We start from the raw sequence: 26,677 nt of genomic DNA, 5'->3' as shown, positions 1-26,677 counted from the left end.
GAGTGCCTGCTTGGGAAGGAGCAGGGAGCACCCCAGAGCAGCTGAGGGGAGAGAGGAAAAGGAGCCTGGAAAGGGTGAAAGCTGAAACTGGAGGGGTGGGGCAGAGGAATTAGAAGACAGGCCCCTGGGGAAGGAGGGCCTGGGCTCAGTCTGAGACTGGGGCAAAGACTTTGTGTTTTGAACTTGGACTAAAAGACTCTGCTACCCTGGGGAAGGGGTGGACTTACTTAGCTGGAGGGCTGAGTCCCTGCAGCAGCCAAGCCAGGCTCTGTGGTTTCTGAGGAGCCCTGAAGAAGGGGTAAATGGAAGCAAGGGTGCTGAAAGGCTGCCCTATGACATGAGGGGGCACTCTTTAGGCAGTGACCCTGGTCCAGGCTCCCATAGATACCGTGTTCTGGAAGCCGGTGTGTTGGTGCCTTGATCCCAGCAGTGTGAATGTGCAGAGCTCCTCTCTAATAACCCCAGTTACAGGTCAGTAACACTAATTTTTTTCTTGTATGTTTGTTATAGTCTGTATCTCAGGGGAACACCCAGCGCCCCTATCTTCATCCTTGTAATATGATTGTGTGGTATCCAATGCAAAGTTTGTCATGTTGGGTGTCTTTGGAAGGCTCATGCTGCACTGAGCATTGTTGTTATAGGTTGTAATTTCATGTATATAATTATGAGGCTGAAAATGTGTCGTCATGGCTTAAAACAAGCCCAGGCAAAACTCCAGGAACAGAGGGGTAGTTCACCCCTCATCAAGACATGTAGGGGACAAACCCAGCCCAGCCTCACAGGAACAAAGGACACTGGCAGCAAAAAAGGATCTGTTGGACTCTCGAATGAGTCACCCTCCCTTCCCTTGGTCAGTCAGGGACTACAATGAGGTAATGCTCACCTGACCCTGAAGGGGGGGCAAAGCCAAGAGGGAAGAAAGAACACAATAAAAGGGAGAGACATTTGCCATGCTCTTCCTCTCTCTTCCACCTCCATCTACAAACCCCACGTCCAAGCGACTAAAGCGCTGATCAAAGGGGAGAGCCTGACTGAAGAGCAACCAGCCAGCCTGTGGTGAGAAGCATCTAAATTTGTAAGGGCACTGACAGTGTTCAGATCGGCTTAGAATGCATTTTGCTTTTATTTCCTTTGACCAAATCTGACTTGTTGTGGTTTGACTTATAATCACTTAAAATCTGTCTTTGTAGTTAATAAATGTGTGTGTTTGTTTTACATGAAGCAGTGCTTTTGGTTTGCAGTGTGTCAGAGACGCCCCTTGGGACAACAAGCCTGGTACATATCAATTTCTTTGTTAAATTGATGAACTCATATGAGCTTGCAGCATCCAGCAGGCATAACTGGACACTGCAAGACAGAGGTTCCTAGGGTTGTGTCTGGGACTGGAGATATTGGCTAGTGTCATTCGGTTGCACAATCCAAGCAGTGGCTGGCCAAAAGTGCTCACTCACGTAGCTGGGAGCAGCTTACATGTCAGAGGCTGTGTGTGAATAGCCCAGGAGTGGGGGTTCTCACAGCAGAGCAGGGTAAGGCTGGCTCCCAGAGTCGAGGATTGGACCTAGCAGATCACTGGTCCAGATAACGCCAGGGGAACGTCACAATGTTGCTTGAACTAGGGCAGCTAATCCTCTGCCTTAGCAGTAGCTCTGTACCAGAAAACAATTTTGATCTCTGGCCAGGTCACCCTTTGGGGGTAAACTAGCGTTTATGCCCAGTATTTCCCAGGCTCAATAGTCTTTCTGAGGTCTTCTGTCTCATCCTCCTGGTGAGGCTGTAGGGGAATCTAGTCCACCTCTCTGTCCTGGGTTCCAGTGCAGCAACCCTGTAGCAAGTGGTTAAGTTCTGTCTGGTCAGACCTCTTGCTTAGTTCCTGGGCTTCTTCCTACAATGCATCCAACTTGTCCGGGGGCTCATATTAGAGTAGAAGTCAGCCCTTGTCTCAGCCCTTAAGGTAACCAATGAAAACAAACGAAATGAGTGGAAATAGGGTGGCTTCAGCGGTCTGTCCAACTGCTATGTGCTCAGACTCCAGTGAAGGTAGCTTGGGTCTCTGTGGTGCTCCTGTCTGGGACCCTGGGAACAGAGCTGCTCCCTTAAGGCTCCTTCTCTTTCTCCAAGCCTAGCATGCCGCACAGGTACTGTGGGGTGGGGCTGCTTGCCTGGTGTGGGGTTTGTACACCCTGTCACACTTACAGTTTGCAGCTGTATCAGCCCTAGCAGTTGCTTTTAGTCAGCTCTATTTCTGTGGTGAGGATGATAAGCCACTAAGAACAGCACCCACTGGGGAATGTGGGTGGTCAGTCGGGCTCCTCAGTCAAGTGTCAGTCACCACCGGGAACTTCCCCGGTTAATATTCTGCATTGTGTTGCCACCCATCCAGTTTTCACCTGAACAGTCCTGGTTTCGGCTTATGTGCTCAGGTGCCATTTGACAGGTGACTGATTTTTTGACCCAGGGGTGGGACTCTGGGGGAAGAGGCAGAGAAGGGGGCAGGGCTTTGGGGGTCCAGTTACCAGCTATTAGAAAGGTGACAACCCTAATTTTGCAGGAGGTTTAAATCCCATCAAACTTCTTAATGTTATAATGACCCTAATCTCCTTCCTCGGCAAAACCAAATTATTTATAAACCCATTCAGTTTCTTTCCCCACTGAAAACACTAGGGCCTGATTCAACTGCCACTGAGGGAATCCTTCCCTTGACTTCAGCAAGAGATGGATCTGCCCCTTAACTAGTTGACCTGTGTTCTGCTGCTCTTGTTGCATTTCTCGTTCCACTCGGGCTGTTCTCTGGACTTGTGAAACTGAAAGCTTGTTGAGGTACTATAGCGTTTCAAAATGAGCTGGCTTCTGACACCTTGTCATCTGATGATGATAAAGAATCACAGTGAGAGTCACTTTCTTCTAATGCTGAGCAAGCAACTTTACTAGAGTCAAGGAAAACATTAGACAGTTGACCATTTTGCTCTGTGAGCTAGGCTGTGCCATTTAGGTGCAGCTTGTAATGCGGGGGAATGCAGAGCCACACTACCCCAGGGAGAGTTCCAGAAGCTCTGGGAAGGAATTATTTTGTCCCGTTTTGCCATTTACACAAGGTGAAATCTCCGATATTTTCCTAATATCTAAACTAAATCTCCCTTGATGCAAACTAAGACAATTACTACTTGTCCTCCCCTTGGTGGATGTGGAGAACAATTGATCACTGTCCTCCTTCTTGTATATTTGAAGACTGTTACCATGCCCCCTCCTCCGCCCCAGTCTTCTCTTCTGTAGACTAAAGGTGCCCAGTTTTTTCAACCTCTTATCACTTTTGCTGCCCTCTTCTGGATTCTGTCCACCATAAAGTGTGGGGTTCAAAACTAGGCTTCAGTACAGGACTTCAGTGGAATTACAGCAGGGAAGTATCTAATCTAGGGTTTGGAGAACGGAATTAGGAAACCAGGCTCCTGGATTTTGTTCCCAGCTCTCTGATGGACTTGCTGTGTAACTTTGGAAAAGTCATCTATCCTTGATGTTTCAGCTTACTCACTCACCTGTGAAGTGGATGTAATAGTACTACTTCAAAGGGATACCGTGAAGTTTAATGTTAATTTGGCTTAAGCCATGTTTGTAGATCCAACTTTTACCCTGAATAATTTATAAAACATTGCTTCCCCAAGGGGGCACTGGATGCAAGACACTAACTGAGACTCAGAGTCCAAGGTCAGAAGGAACTACTGTGATTATCTAGTTTGACCTCATGTATAACACAGGGCGTAGAACTTCCCCCAGATATCAGTTTGGGGAGGGTCAGGAATGTGTGCAAACAGGAAGGCCTGCATTGCTCAGGGGTCTATTGCTCAAACAACTTCAAATTTGGCCCATGAACCCCAGATTCTCATGCGGCACAGCTGTTTTCAAAATCGGATCTGCCTGTGGAACTGTCATACTGAATGAGGCCCATGGTCCATCTGATCCTGTGTCTTGTCTCTGACAGTTACGGTACTAGGTAGCTTCACAAGGTGTAACCCTCTTCTCCTAGATTGGGGAGTGATAAAATAACATGCCCATCCATAGCAGAAGATTCTTCCTACCCTCAGGCAGTATGTTTGGCTTATGTCTTGAAGCATGAGGGTTTGCATCCTTTATAAATGTTTATCCTATCTAAGACAACTGCAGACAGTCTGTCATTTATCTTGTCTTGAATTTTTGTTTCCAGCCAAGCTCTTTGCCTCCCTGATGCTTTGTAGCAGGGATTTCCACAGGTATAATTAGGCACTGTTTAAAAAAAAAAAAAAGGTCACTTTTTATCAGTTTTAAATGAATTGCCTTTGAGTTGTATAGGGCATCCCCTTGTTCTTCTATTCTGAAAAAGCATACATAGAAGCACCTGACCGACCTTCTTTGTACCATTCATTATTTGATGCCTCTCTACCATGTTGCCTCTTGTTCTCTCCTGTCTTTTCCTTATCTCTTTAATCTCTCTTTCTGTGGAAGTCTTTCCATGCCTGTACTTTCCAGGCCTTCTGTTTCTGCTGTACTCTTTTGAAATGAGATGAGCAGAACTGAACATAGCATTGGAGCGGAGACGGTACCATTGATTTATATAGTAGCACTCTAACATTTTCAGTGTTACATTCTCTTCCTTAACACCACCCAGTGTTTTGTTTTCCCTCTTCATTCACTGCTGGATTTTAAGCATAAATTTTCCATTGAGCTGTTCATAATGATGCCTAGGTCTCTTTCCCAAGTAGTTATTAATTTAAACCCATAAATGTGTCAAGATAAACCCAATTTTCCTTCCACAGGTGTATAGAGTGGATTAATTAGTTATATAACACTCTACAGATATTAAGTATTATAAAGTTAGGGGATATTAAGAGAGGATTTTTATTTATCATTTTAAATGGCTTTATTGATAGTACGGTTGTTTGCATAGACACTGATACGAATACGTCCAATATTTGCAATGTATGCCATTTCCTGCTGGAGTTCGAAGAACTGCAGTGTTCATTGTCACTGTTATCAAAACGAATAGGCATAAAGTGAAACTTTATTCTTGATTTAATTGCAAAACAAATTTGCATTGGGCAGAAAAACAATTCTGTTTACACATAAAGTGATTTTATTAACGTGATTATTTGACTCTTCCCTCATCCCTCCTCCTTTTAATCCATTTGAGGTTCATGACAATAGCACAATACTTCATTTTGTGTGGTGACAGTGTCTTCACCAGTAAAAGCAGATTAGATAACCCAGCCAAGCTGGGAGACTGCATGAAAATACAGATTCAATTAGAAGATTGATAGGGAGGAGGGAGCTATAATTGCTGTGATACAGAGCTTCTGAATATCCACAAGACTGGAACTTGTGCAATGGTACTGAATACACCATTTCAGCCACTACTCTGAGAGTCTAAACTGATTTTTCTATGGGGACAGCTTAGAAAATACTCTTGGACAATTATAGTTTTTCTTGGGATACTGTGAAACTCTTTTAAAGGTGTGGGACCAGCTGGTGTAAATTGATGTAACTTCACTGATAACAATGAACCTTGGCCAGTTAGGGCAGAAAACGTTTTTGATGTCCTCCCCACCAAAAAACTAAATCTCACAGCTGGCCAATCAGTGGAGTGCAAAAAAACCCCATTGCAATCAGTGAAGTTAAAACAGCTGACCGATCGGAGTGGCACCCCTGGAAAAAGGTGCCCAGGCTAACAACCCTGCTTGCCTGTCCCTTCAACTTGCTCTGAAGAGGGAGAAGCAAAGTTACTTATAAAATTCTGGGTGCCCTGGACATTATTTTATTCATTCACATTGTTATTGCGTTAGGTCAGTCTGCATCGATCTGGGTCTCTTTAGCACAGCATTGGTATATTTTCAGTTTGAGGCCAGAGTATATTGGATTTTGTTTAGGATTTATTTCTTAAAAAGCAACTTTTGTCTATTCTAATCCTACCTGGGTTATCTTTGACACTTGCACTATCAGGATTTAAATACCCCCAAAATGCACTGATTTTGTAACTGCTGACATGTGCCAAGATGTATAGTATTAGGGAAAGGACTTTAAACATTTTCAACAGTAAACAGAACCATAACTACAGTCCAGTTATTACAATTGGATGTGTACAGAAAGAGCCTTGAAATCAGTGTGTGTGTGTCGGGGGGGGGGGAATGCATGGGTGCAAGAGTCCACCTGGATCCAATTGCAAGATCATAGCCTTAGCTGTCTGCTAGTAACGGAGTTTATCAGAGGTCTGGTGCACAATGGATGCTACTGTTTCCTTCAGGCGAGTAGTGCAGTGAACTATCTTGACCAATCAGTGGAATTCAATCAATATTCAGCTTGGGGGGAATCTTAGTCTGAGAGAGGTACATGCCCAATTCATAGTAATTTTAATACCTTTAGGCAGCTTTGAAAATCTTAGCCATGCAACTGGAACCTCACTACTTATGAAAGTACTATTTTGTTTATTTGTATTGTGGTAGTTCCTAGGAGCCCTAGTCATGGAGCAGGACCCCATTGTGGTACAATGCGCTGTACAAACTGAACAGAAATCTTTCCTACTCTATTAAAAAAATCTGGCATTACTATTTTGAAATACTAAGTTAATTGCAAACTTCTTATTCTGGTGTGTGAGTGTTTGCTGTTAGCATAATAACTACTCAGCACCTGCTGAAATTGGTGGAAGCTTTGTCACTGACTTCAGTGGAAGTAAGATCGGGCCCCCTTGGGTCGAGCCATTTGGTGCATCAAAAACAGGGAACGTATGGAAAATCTGATACAAGTGAACTGTTAGCTGTAACTTTATATGGCATGTAAGTTTCTCTGGAAAGAGAAGGCTTGTAGGATAATTTGTAATCTAATAGCCTCTCTAAAGGAAAAGCAGCCATTGTTATAACTGCTGATGCTGCTGTGGGGTCAGGGTGATTGTGCAAGGCTTGGCAGCTTTCATTTCACTAGTGGGACACTCATTGAATTCAATGTACTTATGCACATTCAGACCTGGGTTGTCCGAGCTGATCAGAAGCTGCCTGGTCTATTGCAGGAAATCTGTTAAATTCAGAGGTGCCCTCTGCAACACCCGAGCCCCACCCTTTCAGAAACACTCCCTGGAGTAGCATGCAGCCCACTGGCACTGAGGGCAATCTGTTTCCCTAATCAGAGCCCCCCAAGCCGGTGACGTTGAGCTCAGCTTGGCCAGAGGCACTGTCCAGGGGATGCTCTTTATGGGGGGTGGGCCGGCGGGGGGGAAGAGGGAATGGGGATTTTATTCAAGGTCTGTGACAGAAAAGGGAAAATATGATGAAAATCCCCAGGTGTAGCAGGAGCAAGAATTTGTCCTAGCTGGGATGCTGTGCTCCTAGCTGTCTGTGCATGTGTCACTCTGAGCCAGATAAATCCTCTGCCACAGGAGAACACAGACTATTTCTCAGCGCCTTTCTCCAGCTGCCTGCCTGCACTTCGGCAGCGTTGTCCCTCTTGTCACCCCCTTGGTGGGGCCCCTTTCCTTTACTATGGGAATAGTGACATTCAGCGGGAAAGGCTAGAAGCAAACATCAAAAAGCCCAGGCACGGTACTGTTTATTTATTCCATTTGTGTGTTTGTTTGTTTTTTACACCATATAGGCTGCAGCCTGGCAAATCTATACAGCACCTTCAAAATGCTAGACCGGGAAGATGCAAGTAGGCAGCTTGGATAACACTTGAAAGAATGGCAAAGGCTTTGCTGTGAGGAAGAATTTCTCTGCTGAGCTCCTATTGCCAAAGGATATTTACCTGGCACCCTGACAAGATCTGTTAGAAAGACCCCTTCCTCCCTGCTTGTATATGGCAAAGTTTCTTGCAGAGCTCCTGGGCTGCACGTTGCCGGACAAGGGCACCTCTCCCATGTTTGAGGTAGGTGCTTGTGTGCGCAATGGTGCCGTTTGACCTCTTGCTCTGACTGTGTTTCTTTTTGAGATGTCTCAAAGATGTTGCAGGTATGAGCTTGGCTAATGTTCATTGCCCCCCCTTTGAAGTGAGGGGAGGAGGGCAGGAAACTGGTGTTTGCATTTGCCTTTCTGTGTTGGGGTAACCCTCAGTAGGGTAGCTTTCCAGCTGACCGATGAGTGTGTTAGCTGTCAAGGAGTTGCAGTTTGATTGCACGCTATTGCTATTTCCCACTTGCCCAAGAAGTGACTGGTTTCTAAAATGAACATCCCTCCCCCGGCTTCTCTAGTTAGCTGTATCTCCTAACAAAAGGAGACCAAACAATTTTACGTGGTTGTGGTCTGAGAAGTGGCAAGTACTTTGAAGTGAACCCATTTTCATTCTTGCAAGGAAAAATAACAATAACTAAAGGTCACAATAATCTGAACATGGAATGGAAAGAATAAGGTTCTGAACATGAAGCTTCATCGATTTCAGCAGAACTGGAACATGAGAGAGATTCCTCTTCTGCACTCCCTACACAGCCAAACTCCCAGTGTTTTCAACTGCAGTTTTATCTAAGTAAGGCTTTGCTCTGTGAAGTAGGATTCTTATAAGTTAGGGCCCTGTCCAAAGCCCACTGTAGTCAATGGGACTCTCCAGTGACTTCAATGGGCCTTGGATCAGGCTCTTAATGAACAGTGCACAGGGCAGAAGTAACTGTAGGTGTCTCATGTACATGTGATTAGTTGGGAGATTTTTAACTGTTTACTTATTATAGAAGTGCTATATTTAAACTAAAGCAATCCTTCAGGTGTAGCTGTCCTCCATCCCAGTACAGACATTGTCCCAGGGTTTTTTCCAAAAGGATCTCTTCCATTTATTATTTTCAAATCATTATGTAACAGCCATCGGGTAAATTGGAACAGGCAGAGGAGTAAATAGGGCTTAGCAAATAATAATTTATTTGTCAAACTTAATCTTGCTCAGTTTAATGAATGCACCCAAGCAGACTTCAGGCAAAATACACTGAGAATCTTGCAATTATATATGAATTTCTTAGCAGCCTCCCCCTCTGCACCCCCAAACATTTGATATGTGGATTTCAACATTCAAGCTGTGTTGGTGTTACTGTACATAAATAGCACTTTCAGTCGGGTGACTGGGTGACTGAGGTAACCAACCACCACAGTGCAAATTTCAAATATGCAATCTGCAGTTCACCTTCAGCGGATATGCAAACACAAAACCAGCTCTTTGCAAGTATCCGTGCTAGTAGACTCGGCCACTTGAGTGCTTGCAGCAAGGGAATGTGACATAAGCAAGTCCAATCTGTTTTATTTTTTGAACTAGAACGAATGTTTACAGGAGAGAATTTCAGCTGTTCACCCAGCCCTGTAGTATAGGCCCGGCCGCCTTCCCTCAGGCAGAGTCTTAGAGCTTTATTTGTTAGGGACCGTGTGGTGGTTTCTCTTCTAAGGGCGTCTGCAGCACTGGAAGCCGTGCTTGGGAATAGAATTCCCCCTCTGGGCAATGGCATCTTTGAGGAAGGACTTCAGGATTTGGCTCATTACATTAACACGTGTTAATTCAGCAAATAATTGTGCTCTGTACTTTCCACAAACTGTGTAATCACATGAGAGACGCTTATTCACTGAATGTATAGGTGGGGTTACTGTGGGTCCAATCCTGAGAAATGCTCAGCATCCTCTGTAATAGAGTCAGAATTGTCTTCTCTGGCTCTCATTCTGCAAAGGGATCCTCTTTCGTGAACGTTTACACCCACATGGAGTTCCACTGAAGTCAACAGGATGCTGAATAGGCATAAGGGTCTGCCCAAGTGGATCTCATTGCAGGGTTTAGGGCCTGCCAGTGCTTAGCCCAGGGCCTGTCTGTGTCCATCAGCCCCGGTAAAGTATCTCTTTTATATTAACAACAAATTACAAATGAGTCCTGTTTGCTCTTCCATGAGGGGAAACTGCACTTTTCCCCTCCTATTCACTTCACAGTGGATGCTGCAGATGCTCTGGATTTGTTTCTGAGGATATGTAGTTATCCTAGGCAAGATGAGAATCTGCCCCCAGCTGGTATTCATACCCTGCCTTTGCACTTAGCACCCTTCTGCATCCAGACTGCTCACTGTGGGAATCCCTGATCCTAAACAACTAGGACAAACAATGTGGAATTTTCAAAACTGCTCACTGCTAGCTTAACTTTTCTCCTATTGAAATCAAAGGTAAAACTCCCACCCATAGACTGTTGGGAGAAATTAACAGAGCCCAAGAAGCTGCCCTGACATTACAAGGCCCTGTATACTCTGCAGTTAAAAAGTGCCATTAAAACACAGTCATAGCAGATGGGTTCCCAGCTGGAGCTAAAATTAGCCAGCTCCCCTGGAGAGGAGTCTGCTTCCTACAGCCTGGAGATTGTAACACCACGCAAATATCTTGAAGCATTTGGTGAGAGTTCTTTTTAGAAAAGCTTTCTTATTTCATGTAAGTTTTCATTTTGGTTTTATTTTTAAATAAGACATTTTGCTTAATAGTGTATTTAAAAATTGTAACATTTCTGTCCACATCATTGTTTGCTTTAAGTTTCTCAAAACAGTTGTGCCCTCTTCTGTCTGGCAAACATTTATTCTCCTGTTTTTCTTCCATGTACAAAATGCTTCCCCCCTGCTCAGTCTATCTAGCATAACAATTATGGAGCTTTAGGGATTAACATATTATTGCGTGTATAGTGAAACAGCATGCACTAGGTGCTTTGCAGAACTATGTTATCTATCCATCTTAGTACATCTATAGCCCACCATTACCATCGTGTCTCAGTGCCTCACAATCTCAAGATAAGAAAAGGAGGACTTGTGGCACCTTAGAGACTAACCAGTTTATTTGAGCATAAGCTTTCGTGAGCTACAGCTCACTTCATCGGATGCATGTAGCTCACGAAAGCTCATGCTCAAATAAATTGGTTAGTCTCTAAGGTGCCACAAGTCCTCCTTTTCTTTTTGCGAATACAGACTAACACGGTTGTTACTCTGAAACAAATCTCAAGATATTTATTCTTGCAACACTTCTGTGAACTAGGGAAGTGCTGTTGTCCTCATTGCTGTTGTCCTCATGGGGAGCTGAGGCTCAGATTAAGTGCCTTGCCAAAGGTTAAACAGGAATTCAGCAGCGGGAAGAGGTTTAATTCTGAGTCTGTTTCTATGCTTGGGGAATGGGTGGATGGGAGGGGACAAAAATGACTTTAAGGCACCTCTGCATTCCCTGTATTCCAGACTAATGTTGGGGCCTGCCCATTTTGCTTTATAAAGGCTTGTGTAATGTGTACTCTGCTTCCCAGGCCCCACTTGGGATTTGCTCCACCTTTGGGAGCATTATGTAAACCTAATAGCTGTAGGCATTATTGTCCCTATTAGGAAAGTAAGGCTGAAAGGTTAAGTGACTCTGACCAAGTCTACAGAGGGAGTTAGTATCAGAGCTGGATGAGAATGCAAGAGTTCTTTGGTCTCAGTGCAGTGCTTCATCCTCTGACCATGCTGCTTCCCATGCTGACCACCTTTGTGGCCTGAGGAAACATTAGCTGTTTAGCAGAATAGCTGGCTTAGCTGCAGGTAGTCAGCTGGGAAGGAGCTCGCAGTGTCCCTAGTACCACCGGCAGCAATGGATCCAGTATCTTTCAAAAATGAAGGAACCTGTGTGGTTTTATACACTCCAGAGGCCACTCCTGGTCATGGGGAGGGTGAGGTCAGTGATAAACTTTCAGCCCTACTGGTCAATTTACATCTTCCAAAAGGGCTAGAAAGTTACTTTAATTGAAAATTGAGATTAGCCCTGATCATTCTGTCCCACCCAACTGGGCAATGGGGAACCTTTTGGGTGCAGGCTTCAAGAGCATCAAGCTCTGGCTTTGCGTGTGTGTGTATCTACATGTAAACCTCTGACTTTCTCACCTGCACTCTGCCCACTAATCCATCTTCCCTGAGGCATGTTCCAATACTCCAAATACTTGAGCACCTTTGAACATCTGGCATTAAAAAAAGTCAATTTGCATCAAAACTTTTTCCTCCTTTCCACAAATGACATTCACTGTCTTCCCCTGCCACAGTTATTTCTACTTGAGGCCAAGGGCAAGCAAGATCCAGTCCTGGGTCAATCACAACCTTTCCAGACATTAAAATGTCATGACTAGAAAGGGGTGTTTCATATCACCATTTAGATGGGAGATTTCCAGCTTTCCAACAAGTCCCAGTATGTGCTTTTAGCCCTGGAAGAGCCCAAGAAAATGGATTTTAAAGCAATGCTGTTTTTAAGCCTAAAAAAGCTATTTTAGGTGGTTTTCCTGGCTTCCACTGAGCTTTGCATGCTGGGACACCAAGTAAATAAGGCACCTGGATCTATAGGTGAAGGAATAAAAAGAATGTAGTTCCAAAGTTTAAAAAATGTAAAACTCTCTCTAAATCTGTGTTTCTCAGCCTATTTGATACCAAGGACTGGCTTGCTGCCTTCCTAAACTGTAAGAGATCTCGGGGACCAGAGCTGGTCAATGGACCATCATTGAGAAACACCGCTCTACATCGCTTCTGAAGTAGCTATACTGTAACCTGTCACACAGTGGAGAATACATGGTTTGTCAGAAAGGTTTTACCAGCATGAGTTTGAGTGCCCTCTACTTACAAGTGACAAAGCTGTGGGTTAAGTGTCTACCCCACACTCATCCTGATAAAAAGTTTCATACTGCATACATTTTCTTTCTCTCACTCATGTGCGTGCGTGCACAGTGAATAAAGTGCTTTATAAGGTTAACTTTGTGCACTTGCTATTCAAGTCATGTTAGTTTTGTCTTTGACTTATCATAGCTGCATGTTGCAGCATCTGTTAGTTTATCTTAGAGCCGTCCCTTGAGCTTGTTAGTCTCAGGAACTGGAGAAAAGGACTGTGGATTGTCAATTCCTCGCTCTGCTTCTCATGGAGCTGAGGGTTCCAAAACTTTTGGTATTTGTTCTAATTGCCGTTGGATTTGGGAGCATTTTTACCCTGTGCTTTAAAAGGGATTCAGGGGCAGCCTAGGAACCGAGTGAGAGTGTGAAGAAGAGTCTCCCTATAGGTGCAAATTTTAGAGCAATCATAGTTCCTGCCTGGAAGTATGGTAGAAGCATGGTTTGGAATGGTATCTTTCAAGGGAGTAAGCAGCCCTATCTTATGAGGCGTAAGAGGGAGTGTGGTCTTGTGGTAACAGCAGAGCAATAAAGGGAGTGAGGGGGAAGGAGGGGCAGTGAGATCAGAAAACCTGGTTCTGACACTAGTTTGAGTGTCTTTGGGTCACTCTTAATGTCTCTGAGCCTCAGTTCTTCCCATCCCTATTATGTGGCTATTAAAATTTACTCCACAGGAGTGATCTAAGGATGTATCAGTTAGGGCCATGTCCTGTGTCACGCTTGTAGGTATGCAATTGATTTCAATGGGATCCTTGCAAGGGAAAGATGCTGAGTTTCCTGCTCCCCATGCTGACAGCATCTGCTTACGTTTTCCCCCTGGGGTAACATCTATATGATGAGCTTCTCCTGTTGGTGTAGGTACTCCAGCCCCCCGAGAGGCAGTAGCTATGTTGACAGGAGAAGCCTTCCAATTGACATAGGGCATATACACCAGGAGTTGGGTCAGTATATCTGTGTCAGTGGGTGTGGCTTATGTAGTTATACTGATATACGTTTGTAGTGTACGCCAGGGATCGGTTACAGTTCCCTTTGTGGTTCCCCCTTCCCTAATCGGGAATTAACCTTCTATACCACCAGTAAACTTCTACCCTGGTCCAGCTGTGCTGTTCAGTGAGTAAGGACTTGGAACCAAAGCTCCACCTACTCCCTGTCCACCTCTGAGTCACTGTTCCTCCCCTGCTTCCTCCTCCTTCCTGGAGAGTAGCTACCTCTTGCTGACCCGTACTAGCAGTAGATCACATCTCCCTTGTGCTCACTTAGTGAGTAGGGATAGTAAAGCCAAAGTCCCTCCCGTTCTGCACCCCTCCCTGCCCACCTGCTTTAGGAAGAAGTGGGTGAATAACCTCGCTTACTCCTATGTGCTTGGACCCAGGAGGCCTGAGTAAGGATGCACAGGAGGTTTTTACACCCTCTTACGGGTGTCCAAGTCAGAATCTAGCCCTAAGTAAGGTACTAATTACAATGACTAATGAAGGACAGAACTTCACCCTCTATATGTACAATGCCAAAAAAATACCAAATAAAATAATGGGAGAATGACTGAAATAGAACAGCAATGATGCTCTTTAGTGGTGCAGGTTCAGGACCCTGAAGTCTCTGGGAGAAGGCTCAGGTGCAAGGCCTTTATATGCACGTTCTGACGTTCAAGACCATGATGAACAAAAGCTTTTCAGGCCTCCTTACGTTACGGTTGGTCCAAATCTTTCTCCACTTTCTTTTTTTCCCCAAGTGTTGATAGTCAAGTAATGACCCCTTTTTCTTACCCTTGTTAGGAAGTCCGACCGCAGCAGTGCAGCCTAGTGAGTGAGGCTGACTACAGATTATTGAATAAGTTTCTTGGGGGAGGGGGAATGATGGAAGTCCCTCAATTGGTTGAATCGTTTCCATCTGGATTTAAGAGCATACCATAGAGGACAGTCTTGCCCTGGCAGAAGTCTGGAGTAGATGACCTAATAGGTCTTTTCTATCCTTAAGTCTGTAGGCCAGACTCCAGCAGCCTTGTTCTTTCCATGTTGTACCTTGTTCCCCAAGCTATCCCTCTTGAAATGTATGGGACTTCTCTAGGAGTAAGGGACTACTTGCTGCAAGCCAGACTGTCAGGATCTGGCCCTGCGATTCTATAGGATGCGACAGCCGTGAACACCTTCATGTCTGGCATTGGGAATATGGTAGCCAGTGGCTACCCTTCCAAGAGGGGGCAGCACAACCAGGAATCTGGCCAGTGATGCAGTGCAAGGTATACTACTCCCTGTTGAAAAGGGTTGTCAGATTGGGCTCCACCCTACCCAGCCAGGGAGCTCTGGGACGCAGTCTGCCCACCCGGGGCCATTGTGGGGCCACACCACCACCTTACTATGGGATGTGTCTTTAAGGCGCTGTCAAGCATGTAGGAAATGGGGGATGGGGTTTGTTTGGAGTGTCACACACTGTTTTATGCTTAGAAGTTTTTCACCATTTAAACAAACCGCTCCAACCTTCAAAATGAATCCATTTTTTCCAATTAATCAGGGTCCTATTTTTCCAGCCTTGAATAATTATTGGGGCTTATTTTTTTGTATTGCTTTCAAGCAGCGTACAACAAAATTAATCACAATTTGCAGAGCCTGCTTTCTACCCTATAGGTTCAAAGAGAAGAAACCCTCCAACATAATGTATGTGGTAGGAACACCATAGTCAGTGACAAATTGAATGGAATTAAAAGTTATGGTATGATTGTGAGCAAGCTTTGATAGTAACAGACCTTTGGTTGCAGCACCTTGGAGCTCTGCCAAAGGCCAAAGCTTCTTCATGCTAATTTAACCAATTTATATTTTTGAGCACAATTATTTTCATGCCTTTCCATGCACCTTCTCTTCAGCTGAGAGTTGGACTTGAGCATAATTCCTGCATGGGTGCAAAGTGGAGTACAGCGAGAGAGACCGTTTGTTATCCCTCTAAGGCATAGCCAGCCTAGTGCTTAAGTGTCACTCAGGCACCTCCCCACTTGGGGCAACTCATGCTGCTGACATAGCTGGCCAGTGCTCTCCAGACCTTCAGCCTAATGATCGGTTGATGCACAGAGGTCCTGGAGAAAGGCTCGCCCTGCTTATTCCCCTTCAGCATGCCCATAGTGGAGTAGCCGACACTTAGCCCAGACTGATCACTTCAATTTCTTGTTGGTCTTTACCTGAACTATATCCAAAGACTTCAGAGAACTGCTGCTAAAATGCAAGTCTCTCTTCTAACAGGCTGCAAGTTAATGTCTTGCTGAGGGAGGCGAGGGGATATTTTTCCTCAGGGGCCTGTGGATGACTAAGGCCCTGATTCTGCAAAGAGCTCCAAGCGGGCTCAGGAGTGTGCCCTTGCAGAGCTCACTATAGCCGTGTGGCCTAAGTTCTCCCCTCATAACTATCTTTCTAGAAGTATGTGCCTTCCCCAACAGGCTCTAAAACCCAATCCACATACACTGTGCTGTCCAACTGCACCCCCTTCCTGAGCAGAAGAAGTGCCAAGAAGCCTTGTTTGGTTTTCACATTCCCTCCGGGTGCGGTTTCCTTTCTCCATGTCTGTGGTGTATGTGGGAGAGTCCTTGTGCCCATCAGTGCATGATGACAGGGCCCCAAAGTGGTAGTGTAAGCCACACACCTTCTGGGTGTGGTGTTCTGTCCCATCTTATGGCACTGAGACCACTAAGAGAGCAATTAATGAGTCTGCTCTACAGCCTTCGCTAACAGCTAGTTGGCTTTTAGCTCATTGTGTAGAGGCTCATGCACTCAGCTCCAGAGGGCCCTAGGTCAATGCCGACGACCGGGGTCTGTCGGCGTTACACTAAGACTTTGATAGGAACTAGGGAGTGACCGTTATTTGAACTCAACCCCCCTTCTCCCCTCCCCCATTGCTAGCAGGGCCCTCTGGGATCCTTTGAAACAGCCATTTAAATGGACACCCCATGGAAACAGGATCAATGAGACTGGAGCTGACCTTTATATGCACCCTTGCAAAGAAATTTATCTACCTGGACCCTTGACAAAGTTGCAACAGGCCTGAGCTGCACTGTCACTGATGATAGAGAGATCTGAAGTTTCTCTTCCCGCATGTGAACTCTGGAATGGGTTGAAAATGTCTAAATTTAGTTTTTTCTGCAAAAAAAAAAACCAAAAAACAAAATTTATACTGGAAAAAAACAGAGCTCTTCCCTATTCAGAGCCCAGTGGGGCCTCAGAGCGGGGTGATCCCATGCAGCCACTTTAGAGGGCAGAACATTTTTAAAAATGGTCTGGTCACCACTGAGATGTCTTTCAAACACCTTATTACATAAATAATCCTTCTAGCACTTTTTCATGCTCAGATATAACCAAGAGCAGTAAATGAATTCTCACTCCCTCCCCCAGCCCTGTGACAAGCTCGATCACTATGTGCCCTTGCCTGCTGGAGAAGCCAACTCATAGGGAAGTGAAATGACTTTTTCAGGATCCCACAGCCAGTTGCTGATGGTTAGGAATAGAACCCAGGAGTCCTGACTCCTGTGTCCCAGTTTTGTAGAAACTCTGGTGCTAGCAGGCCGAGCGAGAACACAAGGAACAGGGATAGTGCTAACGTACTGGTTTGCAATGTACTCTTGGAAATGCGCAGCTGCTGTCCGTAGGTGTGATCTGCCTCTGGCGTCCCTGCATGGGGAAGATGAGAGAGATTGGTTTCATCAGGAACTGGTTGGAGCCAAGTGGGCGAGTTTGCAATGAGTGTAGCAAGCCAGATCGAGCAGGACATAGCATGCAGGGTTGTGGGGGGGAGGCAGGCCAGTGGCAGACAAAGGTATGTGTGGTATGTGTGACTTCCTGTGTCTCTCAGATTTGGCTGGAAAACTTACATGAACACGCTTCTGGTGAAACTTCTTGCTCCTGTACTGTCTACAAACACCACTGGGACACATTGTCTGACAAGAGCAGGAGGCCTGGGCAGAACCTAGAAGTTTAGAGGGGCAAAAAAAGTAATTTATGTCCGTTATTCTAATCTTTTTTTTATTCTTCAAGGAACGTGAGGGCTGGGTTTGGTTCCAGTTCTGAATGATGTTTTGGCACAAGGGTGGAAGGGACAGTTTGTGTATTGTCCAAACAAAGTTTGTTTGCCTTTGGTTTATACATACGTTTGTTTGTTTGTTAAGGCAATACGTACTTTCCATTAACCAGGGTTTGGTGGTGTTGCTACCTCTTGTGATTTTTTTTATCATAAGTGTCTTGATCTTTGGTGTTTGTTTTTTCTTAAAACCCCAGCTTCTACAGTCCTGTGATTATCTGAGAATCTAAGAACACCAAAAAGCCAGCTTCTCTTCTTCTGGTTGCAGGGAAGAACGTGAAAATATAAACCCAAATAGTTCAGAAGGCAAATAACCCAAAGCTGTTGTTTTTTAAAAACCTCAAGATTTCTAAACTAATCTGGTGATTTTGGGGAGTCCAGGGTCTGACTTTAACGTTTGGGGTTGGCTGTGCTGGTTTGGTGTGCAGAATCTTTGCTGCAAATAACAAGCAGGCTGTTCTTGCTTTTAATAAGTCAGTCATGTAACAACAGATATAGCTTATTGACACTATCTTTCTTCCATAACCTGAAGCTAAAGGCCTCTGAGGAAATCTGCCTAATTAAAACTAAGGATAACATTACACCATTCAGAAGCCCTTTAATTAATGTTGTCTCAATCATTTGAGATCTAATGGAAGGGTTATTAATCCTGGTGTGTGTGTTTGTGTATATATATCCTGCCACTTGCATAGCAAAATATGCAAGAGGCGCGTGACCCTGTTCCCACATAAGTGAGTGGCAAAATTCCCATTGACTTCCGTGGGAGCAAGATGAGGTTCTTCAAACTAAAGCTTTCTGACAACTGAGCAGTGGCATTTCCCGCTTGCTTTGGAATTGACAGGACGCCCTTGGAAAAAGGCTGATTTTTTTGTTAAAGGCATAATTTAGTTTATTAAATGGACTGATTTATTTGTGATCATTTTAAGATGGGCCTAAAACACCATTCCCACTCCCCTCCCCCCCATACCCCTCAGAGCCAGTACTTCCTGCACAGGAATTGCAGTTTCAGTCCAACACCAGTGGTTAGGACACTAGCCTGGGACTTGTGAGACTTGGATTCAGTTCCCTGCTTCACCACGGGCTTCCTGTGTGACCTGGGGCAAGCCACTTAGCCTCTCTGACTCGGTTCCCTATCTGTAAATAAGGGATACTAACTACTACTTCGTCACAGGGGTGTTTTAAGATAAACATATTGCAGGCTGCGAGGTGCATGGATACGATAGTGGTGGCAAGAGCAGGCAAACTTTTTGGCCTGAGGGCTGTGTCGGGTTTCGGAAATTGTATGGAGGGCTGCTTAGGGGAGGCTGTGCCTCCTCAAACAGCCAGGCGCGGCCCAGCTCCCGCCCCCTATCCGCCCCCCCCAGCTTCTTCCCCCCGACGGCCCCCCCAGGACTCCTGCCCCATCCAACTCTCCCTTCCGCCCCTCGCTCCCTGCCCCCTTACCGCACTGCCTGGAGCACCGGTGGCTGGCGGGGCTACAGTCGTGCCACCCAGAGCACCAGGACAGGCAGCCGTGCCGCCCGGCTGGAGCTGGCCACGCAGCACAGAGCACCGGGTCAGCGAGGCTCTGCAGCTGCGCTGCCCCAGAAGCTCGCACCCCCTCCCCCCCGCCCAGAGCATGTCACCGGCAGCACAGTGAGCTGAGACTGCAGGGGAGGGCGAACAGCGGGGGAGGGGCTGGGGGCGAGCCTCCCGGGCCAGGAGCTCAGGGGCCGGGCAGGAGGGTCCTGCAGGCTGGATGTGGCCCGCAGGCCATAGTTTGCCCACCTCTGGGCTAGGAGTACCTATGATTCACAACCTATTGCTATAATGGGCTAGAAACCCCCATCCAAATACTCCTGAAGCTGGAAAAAGTTCAGATCTGGATTCAGATTTAAACTCTATGACTTAGGCCCATCTCTCTACTGATGACTCCTTCTAAAAATTATCCCACTGTTCCAAATTTAATAATTGGTTCCAATAATAATAATATTTAATATAGGGGTTGTTCCTATCCCTATTGGAAACCTCCTTAAGGCTGAGGCCTCGTCTACATTTAAAATCTAGGTCAATCTAGGGCTGTGAAAAATTCATGCTCCTCAGAGATGTACTGAAGTCGACCGAAGCCCCAGTATAGATGCCACTAGCCAACAGCTCTCGGGGTGGGTTTACGACAGCGATAGGAATGGAAGGGGTTTTTCCAGGAGCAAGTGATACTACAATGCTACAGCACTGCAGCCGTGTTCCCTGGAGTGAAGGCATACCCTAAGCGTGCGTGAGTTACTGCACCTCTGCTGTGTCTGCAGCAAAAGGAGGTTTGGTGTGTGCTGCTGAACGATTGTTCTCTTTATATACTGTGAAGAGTGTTTTGCATTGAAAGTTGGACCCTTTCCCTTCCTGTGCTTTCGGCGGAGTACGAGGCGCTTGAGAAGATTGTTTGCTGGTGGTCTTAAGTTGCGGCTTAGCGCTGTAAATTCCCGGGAGAAGAGGTGGTGTAGAAATGCTCCTTTTCTCTCATTCTAGTGGGCTGCAGTGCAAATAAGAGGATTTAAATGACAAGCACCAGAGCAGGTTACGTCGGTCAGAGAGAAATCCGAAGGACAAGATGGTCACAGACCCTTATGAAGTTGTACAAGGGAGGTGGGAGGTATTTGGGGACTGCTCCTTTGAGGTCAGATCCTCAGCTGGTGTAAAATATGATAGCTCTATCTACTTCAATGGGGCTGCAACTATGCATACCATTTGACCCCCTGCTGGTACATGACACCTTAAAGGTGAGGAGGAGGCAAGGACCATGGCACCCTCAGCTGCAGCCTGCAGTGTGGGCAGGCTGTCCCAGATATACACTTGGCTGGCTGGGATATGATCTCTCCCTGACCTACCCAGGGTGTGGGTTATGCAAACCAGGAGAGCTCATCCAAGCATCAGAGTAACGGCGCACCTCATTGGGGGTGGAACGTGGAATCCCTGGTTCTAAAAGCTGGCACCACTCTTGCTTGAAGTAAAGGACCACATCTGATATCTTGGAGGCTGCAGCAGAGTCTTAAATCTCTAAGTGATGTTGCCATGAGAGGGGGACGGAGCCACGGTGTGTCAGCATGGGGTGCAGCTGTATGTCACAGGGGTTTTGGCCCTAAATCTAGAGATGGGGTAGAATTGCTACTCCCTGTGCGCGTGGAGGCAAAGACAGAAATGAAGAAGAGCTCTAACATGCACTACTCTAAAACACTTTCCTTCAGAAACGGTGGTTTTCTTTGCTGACTACGCTGATAAATTGTACAATGTAGGGCGAGTGTGAAGTGAAAATGGAACTCTGACATTTACAAACAGATTGTGGGGCAGAGTGGTGGGTGTGTGAGTGTGTGTGTGGGGACTTAAATTTCATTTCCCTGCACCAGCTTCAGTGAATCTTGGCTTGTTTGGGTTTTAAATGATTGCCCAAGAAAGCAGGCATTCAGCCAACAAAAGCTGAACCACTTTCGTGTGTCCTGCTTTAAAAATTGATACTGGAATTATTATTATTATTTTTTTTTTTACAAATGCTATAAAATTCTAAGGCCCTATTCTATGTAGGCGGTTTTAGCATGTCTACTGTCATGAATAGTAGCACTTAATAAAGATTTCCCTCTCCACACTGATGTAAAATGCTTTTCATTCTATTACTGATTTTTGTGTGTGACATAATTAGGAGTTGAGGTGTCTTCTTATAAGGGCTGGTTCCTGCAAAGTGCTAAGCATGCTGGACAGCTCTAGGCGGGCACTTAAGCACATGCTGAACTTTAATCATACTCTATTTGCTCAACATAAAAAGAGGGAGGAGAGCTGAGACATTGCAAGGCTTTATTCCTTCCTTCACATAAACTGTCCTCTCTCATCAAGCGCTTCCTGAAAGCAGAGTGAAGATAGTACTAGTGCCCAGCCAGTTATTCTGCGTTTTGTATTTGGGCATCTGACAGTTGAATAGTACAGGACCCCGGACAGAACCCCGCTGTGAGACCCCACCAGATATGTCCTCTCCATTACTATCTTATACATAAGCATACTGTTGTAGTAGAATGCCCCCTATTGGTTTCCAGTCATAACCCTACGGAAGTCAATGGGACTGCTACTATGCTTAAAGTTCAACATATGCATACCTGCTTGGCTGGGTGAAGCCATGATGCTCAGCACAGTGCAGGCTCAGTCCCAAACTTTTCAAGGTCTGATCCAAAGTCCACTGAAATCAATTGAAGGGCTCCCATTGACTTCACTGAGTTTTGGATCGAGCCCATATTAAATTGTTCGATAAGGCAGTTCGTTTCTTTGTACACACTGTCAAGGTTCCTCCCCCACTCTGAACTCTAGGGTACAGATGTGGGGACCTGCATGAAAAACCTCCTAAGCTTATCTTTACCAGCTTAGGTCAAAACTTCCCCAAGGTACAAAATATTCCACCCGTTGTCCTTGGACTGGCCGCTACCACCACCAAACTAATACTGGTTACTGGGGAAGAGCTGTTTGGACGCGTCTTTCCCCCCAAAATACTTCCCAAAACCCTGCACCCCACTTCCTGGACAAGGTTTGGTAAAAAGCCTCACCAATTTGCCTAGGTGACTACAGACCCAGACCCTTGGATCTTAAGAACAATCCTCCCAACACTTGCACCCCCCCTTTCCTGGGAAATGTTGGATAAAAAGCCTCACCAATTTGCATAGGTGACCACAGACCCAAACCCTTGGATCTGAGAACAATGAAAAAGCATTCAGTTTTCTAACAAGAAGACTTTTAATAAAAATAGAAGTAAATAGAAATAAAGAAATCCCCCCTGTAAAATCAGGATGGTAGATATCTTACAGGGTAATTAGATTCAAAAACATAGAGAACCCCTCTAGGCAAAACCTTAAGTTACAAAAAAGATACACAGACAGAAATAGTTATTCTATTCAGCACAATTCTTTTCTCAGCCATTTAAAGAAATCATAATCTAACACATACCTAGCTAGATTACTTACTAAAAGTTCTAAGACTCCATTCCTGGTCTATCCCCGACAAAGACTATAGACAGACTCACAGACCCTTTGTTTCTCTCCCTCCTCCCAGCTTTTGAAAGTATCTTGTCTCCTCATTGGTCATTTTGGTCAGGTGCCAACGAGGTTACCTTTAGCTTCTTAACACTTTACAGGTGAGAGGAGCTTTCCCCTGGCCAGGAGGGATTTCAAGGGGGAGGGGGTTTACCCTTCCCTTTATGTTTATGACACACACACATAATCACAACCAACTGCTTTAGTGTTTGATAGAGGAATACCGGTGTTTTCTGCCTTAGAACACAGGTGCTTTTGTAAGCCACACACCTTCTGGGTGTGGTGTTCTGTCCCATCTAGTGGCACCGAGACCACTTAAAGAGAGAGATAAAATGAGTCTGGCTGCTGGCTAAGACTGTAGAGAAGTTGGCTTTTAGTTCATGTGGTAGAGGCTCATGCACTAAGCTCCAGAGGTGCCAGATTTGATCCTGCCTGCCAACGACTGGGGTCTGTTGGCATTACACTTTCTCTTGTCAGTATTGACTGGTGCTTTAGTGAATCTTTGTCAGGGTAACAAAGGTCACCTCGATCCATACTAAACTCTCAAAATTAGTTTAAAAAATAAATATCCCTGAAGCCTGGCATCTCTAGACCAACAGTTTTTGTGACATCATTAAGTAATGAACATTATTACAAAGAGGAGAAAGGGATGCGTTATACGGGAATGGAAATACTGTAATGTATTACATAATATATGGTACCTCTCAACTGTTAGATTAGAAAATGTATCACTCTTCTTTAAAGTCAGATTTATTTCAGTCCCATGTAAACCAAGCAGTGTCACTGGACGCTATCGACGTCAGACATGCTGAAATGCCAGATTGAAATTACAGAAAGCTTTCCATGTCTGAAAGCAGCAAAACATACCTCCTTTCAAACATTAATTGAGCCTGTTTATTGTTGTCTCTAATTTTGTATCTGCCTGGTAGCAGATTGAGAACACAGCAATGGATCCAAGTGAAAATTTTTAAAATTGTGTATATACATTAAAATTTTGCCTATATGATACTAGCCTTCCGGAAAAGTCCCACTGAAAAACAGAAATTACTCTAAAATATAGAATTTAATAAATCTCCTTTCTCAATGTTTTTGCAGCATCCTGTCAAACTTTAGAGCAGGGATGTAATTCTCCAGTAAATACTATGGCATAGTCAAAAAAAAATCAAAAGAGTATCATTTTCTATTAAATTATATCGAATTTCTCCATAAGGGTCTTTTTGTTTTGTAGAGAGGTATTCTAGAGGTAGCTGTTTAAGATACAATTCAGGGGTGCTGGTCATAGGGCTTATTGATGTCCTTGAGTGTGGAATGTGCACCCATCAGTGATCAGGACAAGCTTGCATCTAGCCCTTTTGAGAACCTCATGCAGGGCCCTTTTTCTCTACACCAGCTTTCCCACAATGATAGCACTAGGGCCAAATTCAGATGAGGCTCATGGAATCATTCCTCATGGAATGCAGGCCGAATCAGGAAATAGCCTAAAATGGAGGAAGGGGGAGAAAACTTTCAGGTCCTTTAGTGACAGAATTGACATTTCCTAATGTGTATATAAAAGGTGGGTTGACGTGGCAATAAGCATATTGGAAATTCCCATATTCATACACCCCCACTAAATCTTATTTATGATTATATCTGTGAGGGAAGATCAGGAATTGACTAATCTGAATAGTTACAATTGGAGTGGATTTGTTCTCCTCTAAATTTGTCGGACTAATCTGTGCTTTTCTAAATCACCTTTCAATGTGGTATCTAAGGCCCTGATCCAGCAAAGCACTTAAGCACATGCTTATATTTAAGCATGTGAGTAGTCCGATAGATTCACTGTACAGTGACTGACTTCAATGGGCCTGCTCTAATGCGTAAAACAAAGCATTTGCTTCAGTGCTTTGCTGGATCCAGGGCCAAAGAGCCATCTGTTAAACATGTGACCAGCAAGTGCTCTCACTTCTTTTAACCTTCAGCCTTCCCAATTCACTGTGACACATGTGTTTTGTTTTCACACAAACCGTCTTCTACTCATAGCAAAAAATGAAACTAAAACTGAGTGGGATGAAGAGATTTTTTGGTAACCTTTTAGAGAAAGCAAAGAAAATCATAAATGATTATCTTCATTTTCTGTGTGAGATGTCTTACTCCTGCCATCTGTCATGCTGAGAACTTCACTATAGGTTTTTAATCAGCATGTGCTTTAGTTGGGGATAGCTTAACCTTTCTCTCTGAATTCATTGACCCACTGACACCAGGTCTGAAGTTGGTCCAAAGAGGTGATTTTACTCCACTATATCTCAGTGATTGATCTGATTCCTTCCCCCCTGAATTCTCAGAGTCTCTGAGCTGAAATATAATCACTATTAATAAAAATGCATAGCACCTTTTGCAGACCTCTAAGCTTGTTAAGAATGAACAAGTATATACAACACATATATGGATCATTTCACTTACCACTGAAGTGATGCCATGTCTGGGGTGGAGTGCACCAGCTCTTTAACAGTGTGGAGCAAAACTAAACAATTGTTTAGGGCAGGAAATGAAGCATGCCTTCTTATTTAATTTATTGATCAGGGCTCAGATTTTAAAGGTGTTTAGTCATTGCTCTCTTAGTGTAGCAACACCTAACTTGGCTTGGGAGCCTGAGCCTCCTTCTCAGAAGCGACTTAAACACTTAAGAGTCTAAATCTCACTGGAAGTTATTGAATCTCATTGAAAGATTCATCCTAAGTGCCTACATCACTCTTGAAAAGGAGAATTAGGCTCCTAAATCAGTTAGGTGCTGAGCATTGCAACATCTCAATACCTTTAAAAATCTGGGCCGTAATGCCATAACAGTGCCTGGCACTTTAGGGACCAATGAAATACAATCCCTGGCCTGAAGCATTTACCATCTCTATGTTTAGACAAATGTTCAGCAACAGGAGTGACTTTGTGAAAGTGGAGGACAAGAGATACAAAAGAGCTTGTGATTGGTTTGTTTTATAAGCATATTGATAGTTCTGTAAATTTGATATTTCCCTTTTGTCTATGGGCAGCTCAAACTAGCAGCAGTTTTGGGTAGGTAGAGCATAATTACCCATATTTGGAATTTGGCTAAGAGACTGGCTTAGTTTGTTTAATGTCTCATCTTAAAGAGAACCCCTTCTGCGGCACAGTGCCCTCTCACAGTGTAGGGGAGCATGATTCTCTTTTGACTCCAAGAGAAGCATGTCACTTAATGATTCCCCACCACTGTTGTCTGGAGCACTTTGGTAAGTTCTCGTTTCCGTCTACTGGCTAAGCTTGACTGGTAAGATTTAACCCCTCCCCCTGAGGCGTTATGTCTGTAGGTACCAAGACTAATGTTTTATCTGCTTCCTGTTAGGTGATAATGCATCCTCTTGTACACCTGTTTCATCTGGATGACATTCTGTTGGAGAAACTCAGCAGCATCCACGTAGACTTAAGGGCCAGATTTTCAAAAGTGGATGCACACAGCTCTGCACGGGCCCCACTTGTACATGCAGAAACTCCTCTCGCAGCTGGTCTGCAGTGGATCAGAATCTACTACGTTAGCGCGCATGGATAGATATGAGCATGTGCAAATCAGGGGGAGTAGCTCATGAGCATTAGTTTTAGGTTTGCACAAGAGTGTGTGTTCTTTTCACTAAATGTGCACGTCTGTCTGCTGATGAAGCATTAGGCATGAACACTTATATATTTGTGTGGGCTATGAATGGATAAGTAACTGGTCGCTTAGAAACAGGTAAGTGTTAGGACTACATTCCAAAATGATTTTGACTTGAGTACGTGCATAAGTGCCATATGAACTGTCACACTTGACTGTAATGGTTCTAAAAGAGTACTGTATTTATATTTGTCTTGTAAATATCACACACCTTAATAGATATTCCTGTTTGTTCCTTTGGGGCAGTTTAAGGACCAATGTGGATTCAATCTGGCCTCTTTGTTGAAGTTATTGTCCAGGGTGCCAATTGTGATGTGCCGC

At 44.7% G+C, this 26,677-nt stretch overlaps 1 protein-coding gene across 1 annotated transcript in view; it reads left to right on the top strand.

Annotated features, from left to right (window-relative positions):
* The first annotated feature begins 7,806 nt into the window (after positions 1–7,806).
* Positions 7,807–26,677, top strand: part of RASGEF1B (RasGEF domain family member 1B) — a 337,356-nt gene continuing 318,485 nt past the window's right edge. Inside the window, exon 1 of the mRNA XM_077814361.1 lies at positions 7,807–7,875. Coding sequence (XP_077670487.1) covers positions 7,807–7,875 — 69 coding nt within the window. The remainder of the gene's footprint in view (positions 7,876–26,677) is intronic.

This window comes from Eretmochelys imbricata, chromosome 4 (genome assembly GCF_965152235.1).
Source record: "Eretmochelys imbricata isolate rEreImb1 chromosome 4, rEreImb1.hap1, whole genome shotgun sequence".
NCBI lineage: Eukaryota > Metazoa > Chordata > Testudines > Cheloniidae > Eretmochelys > Eretmochelys imbricata.
Note: the sequence above shows the minus strand (reverse complement) of the source record. Positions and strands in the feature narration are given on the sequence as shown.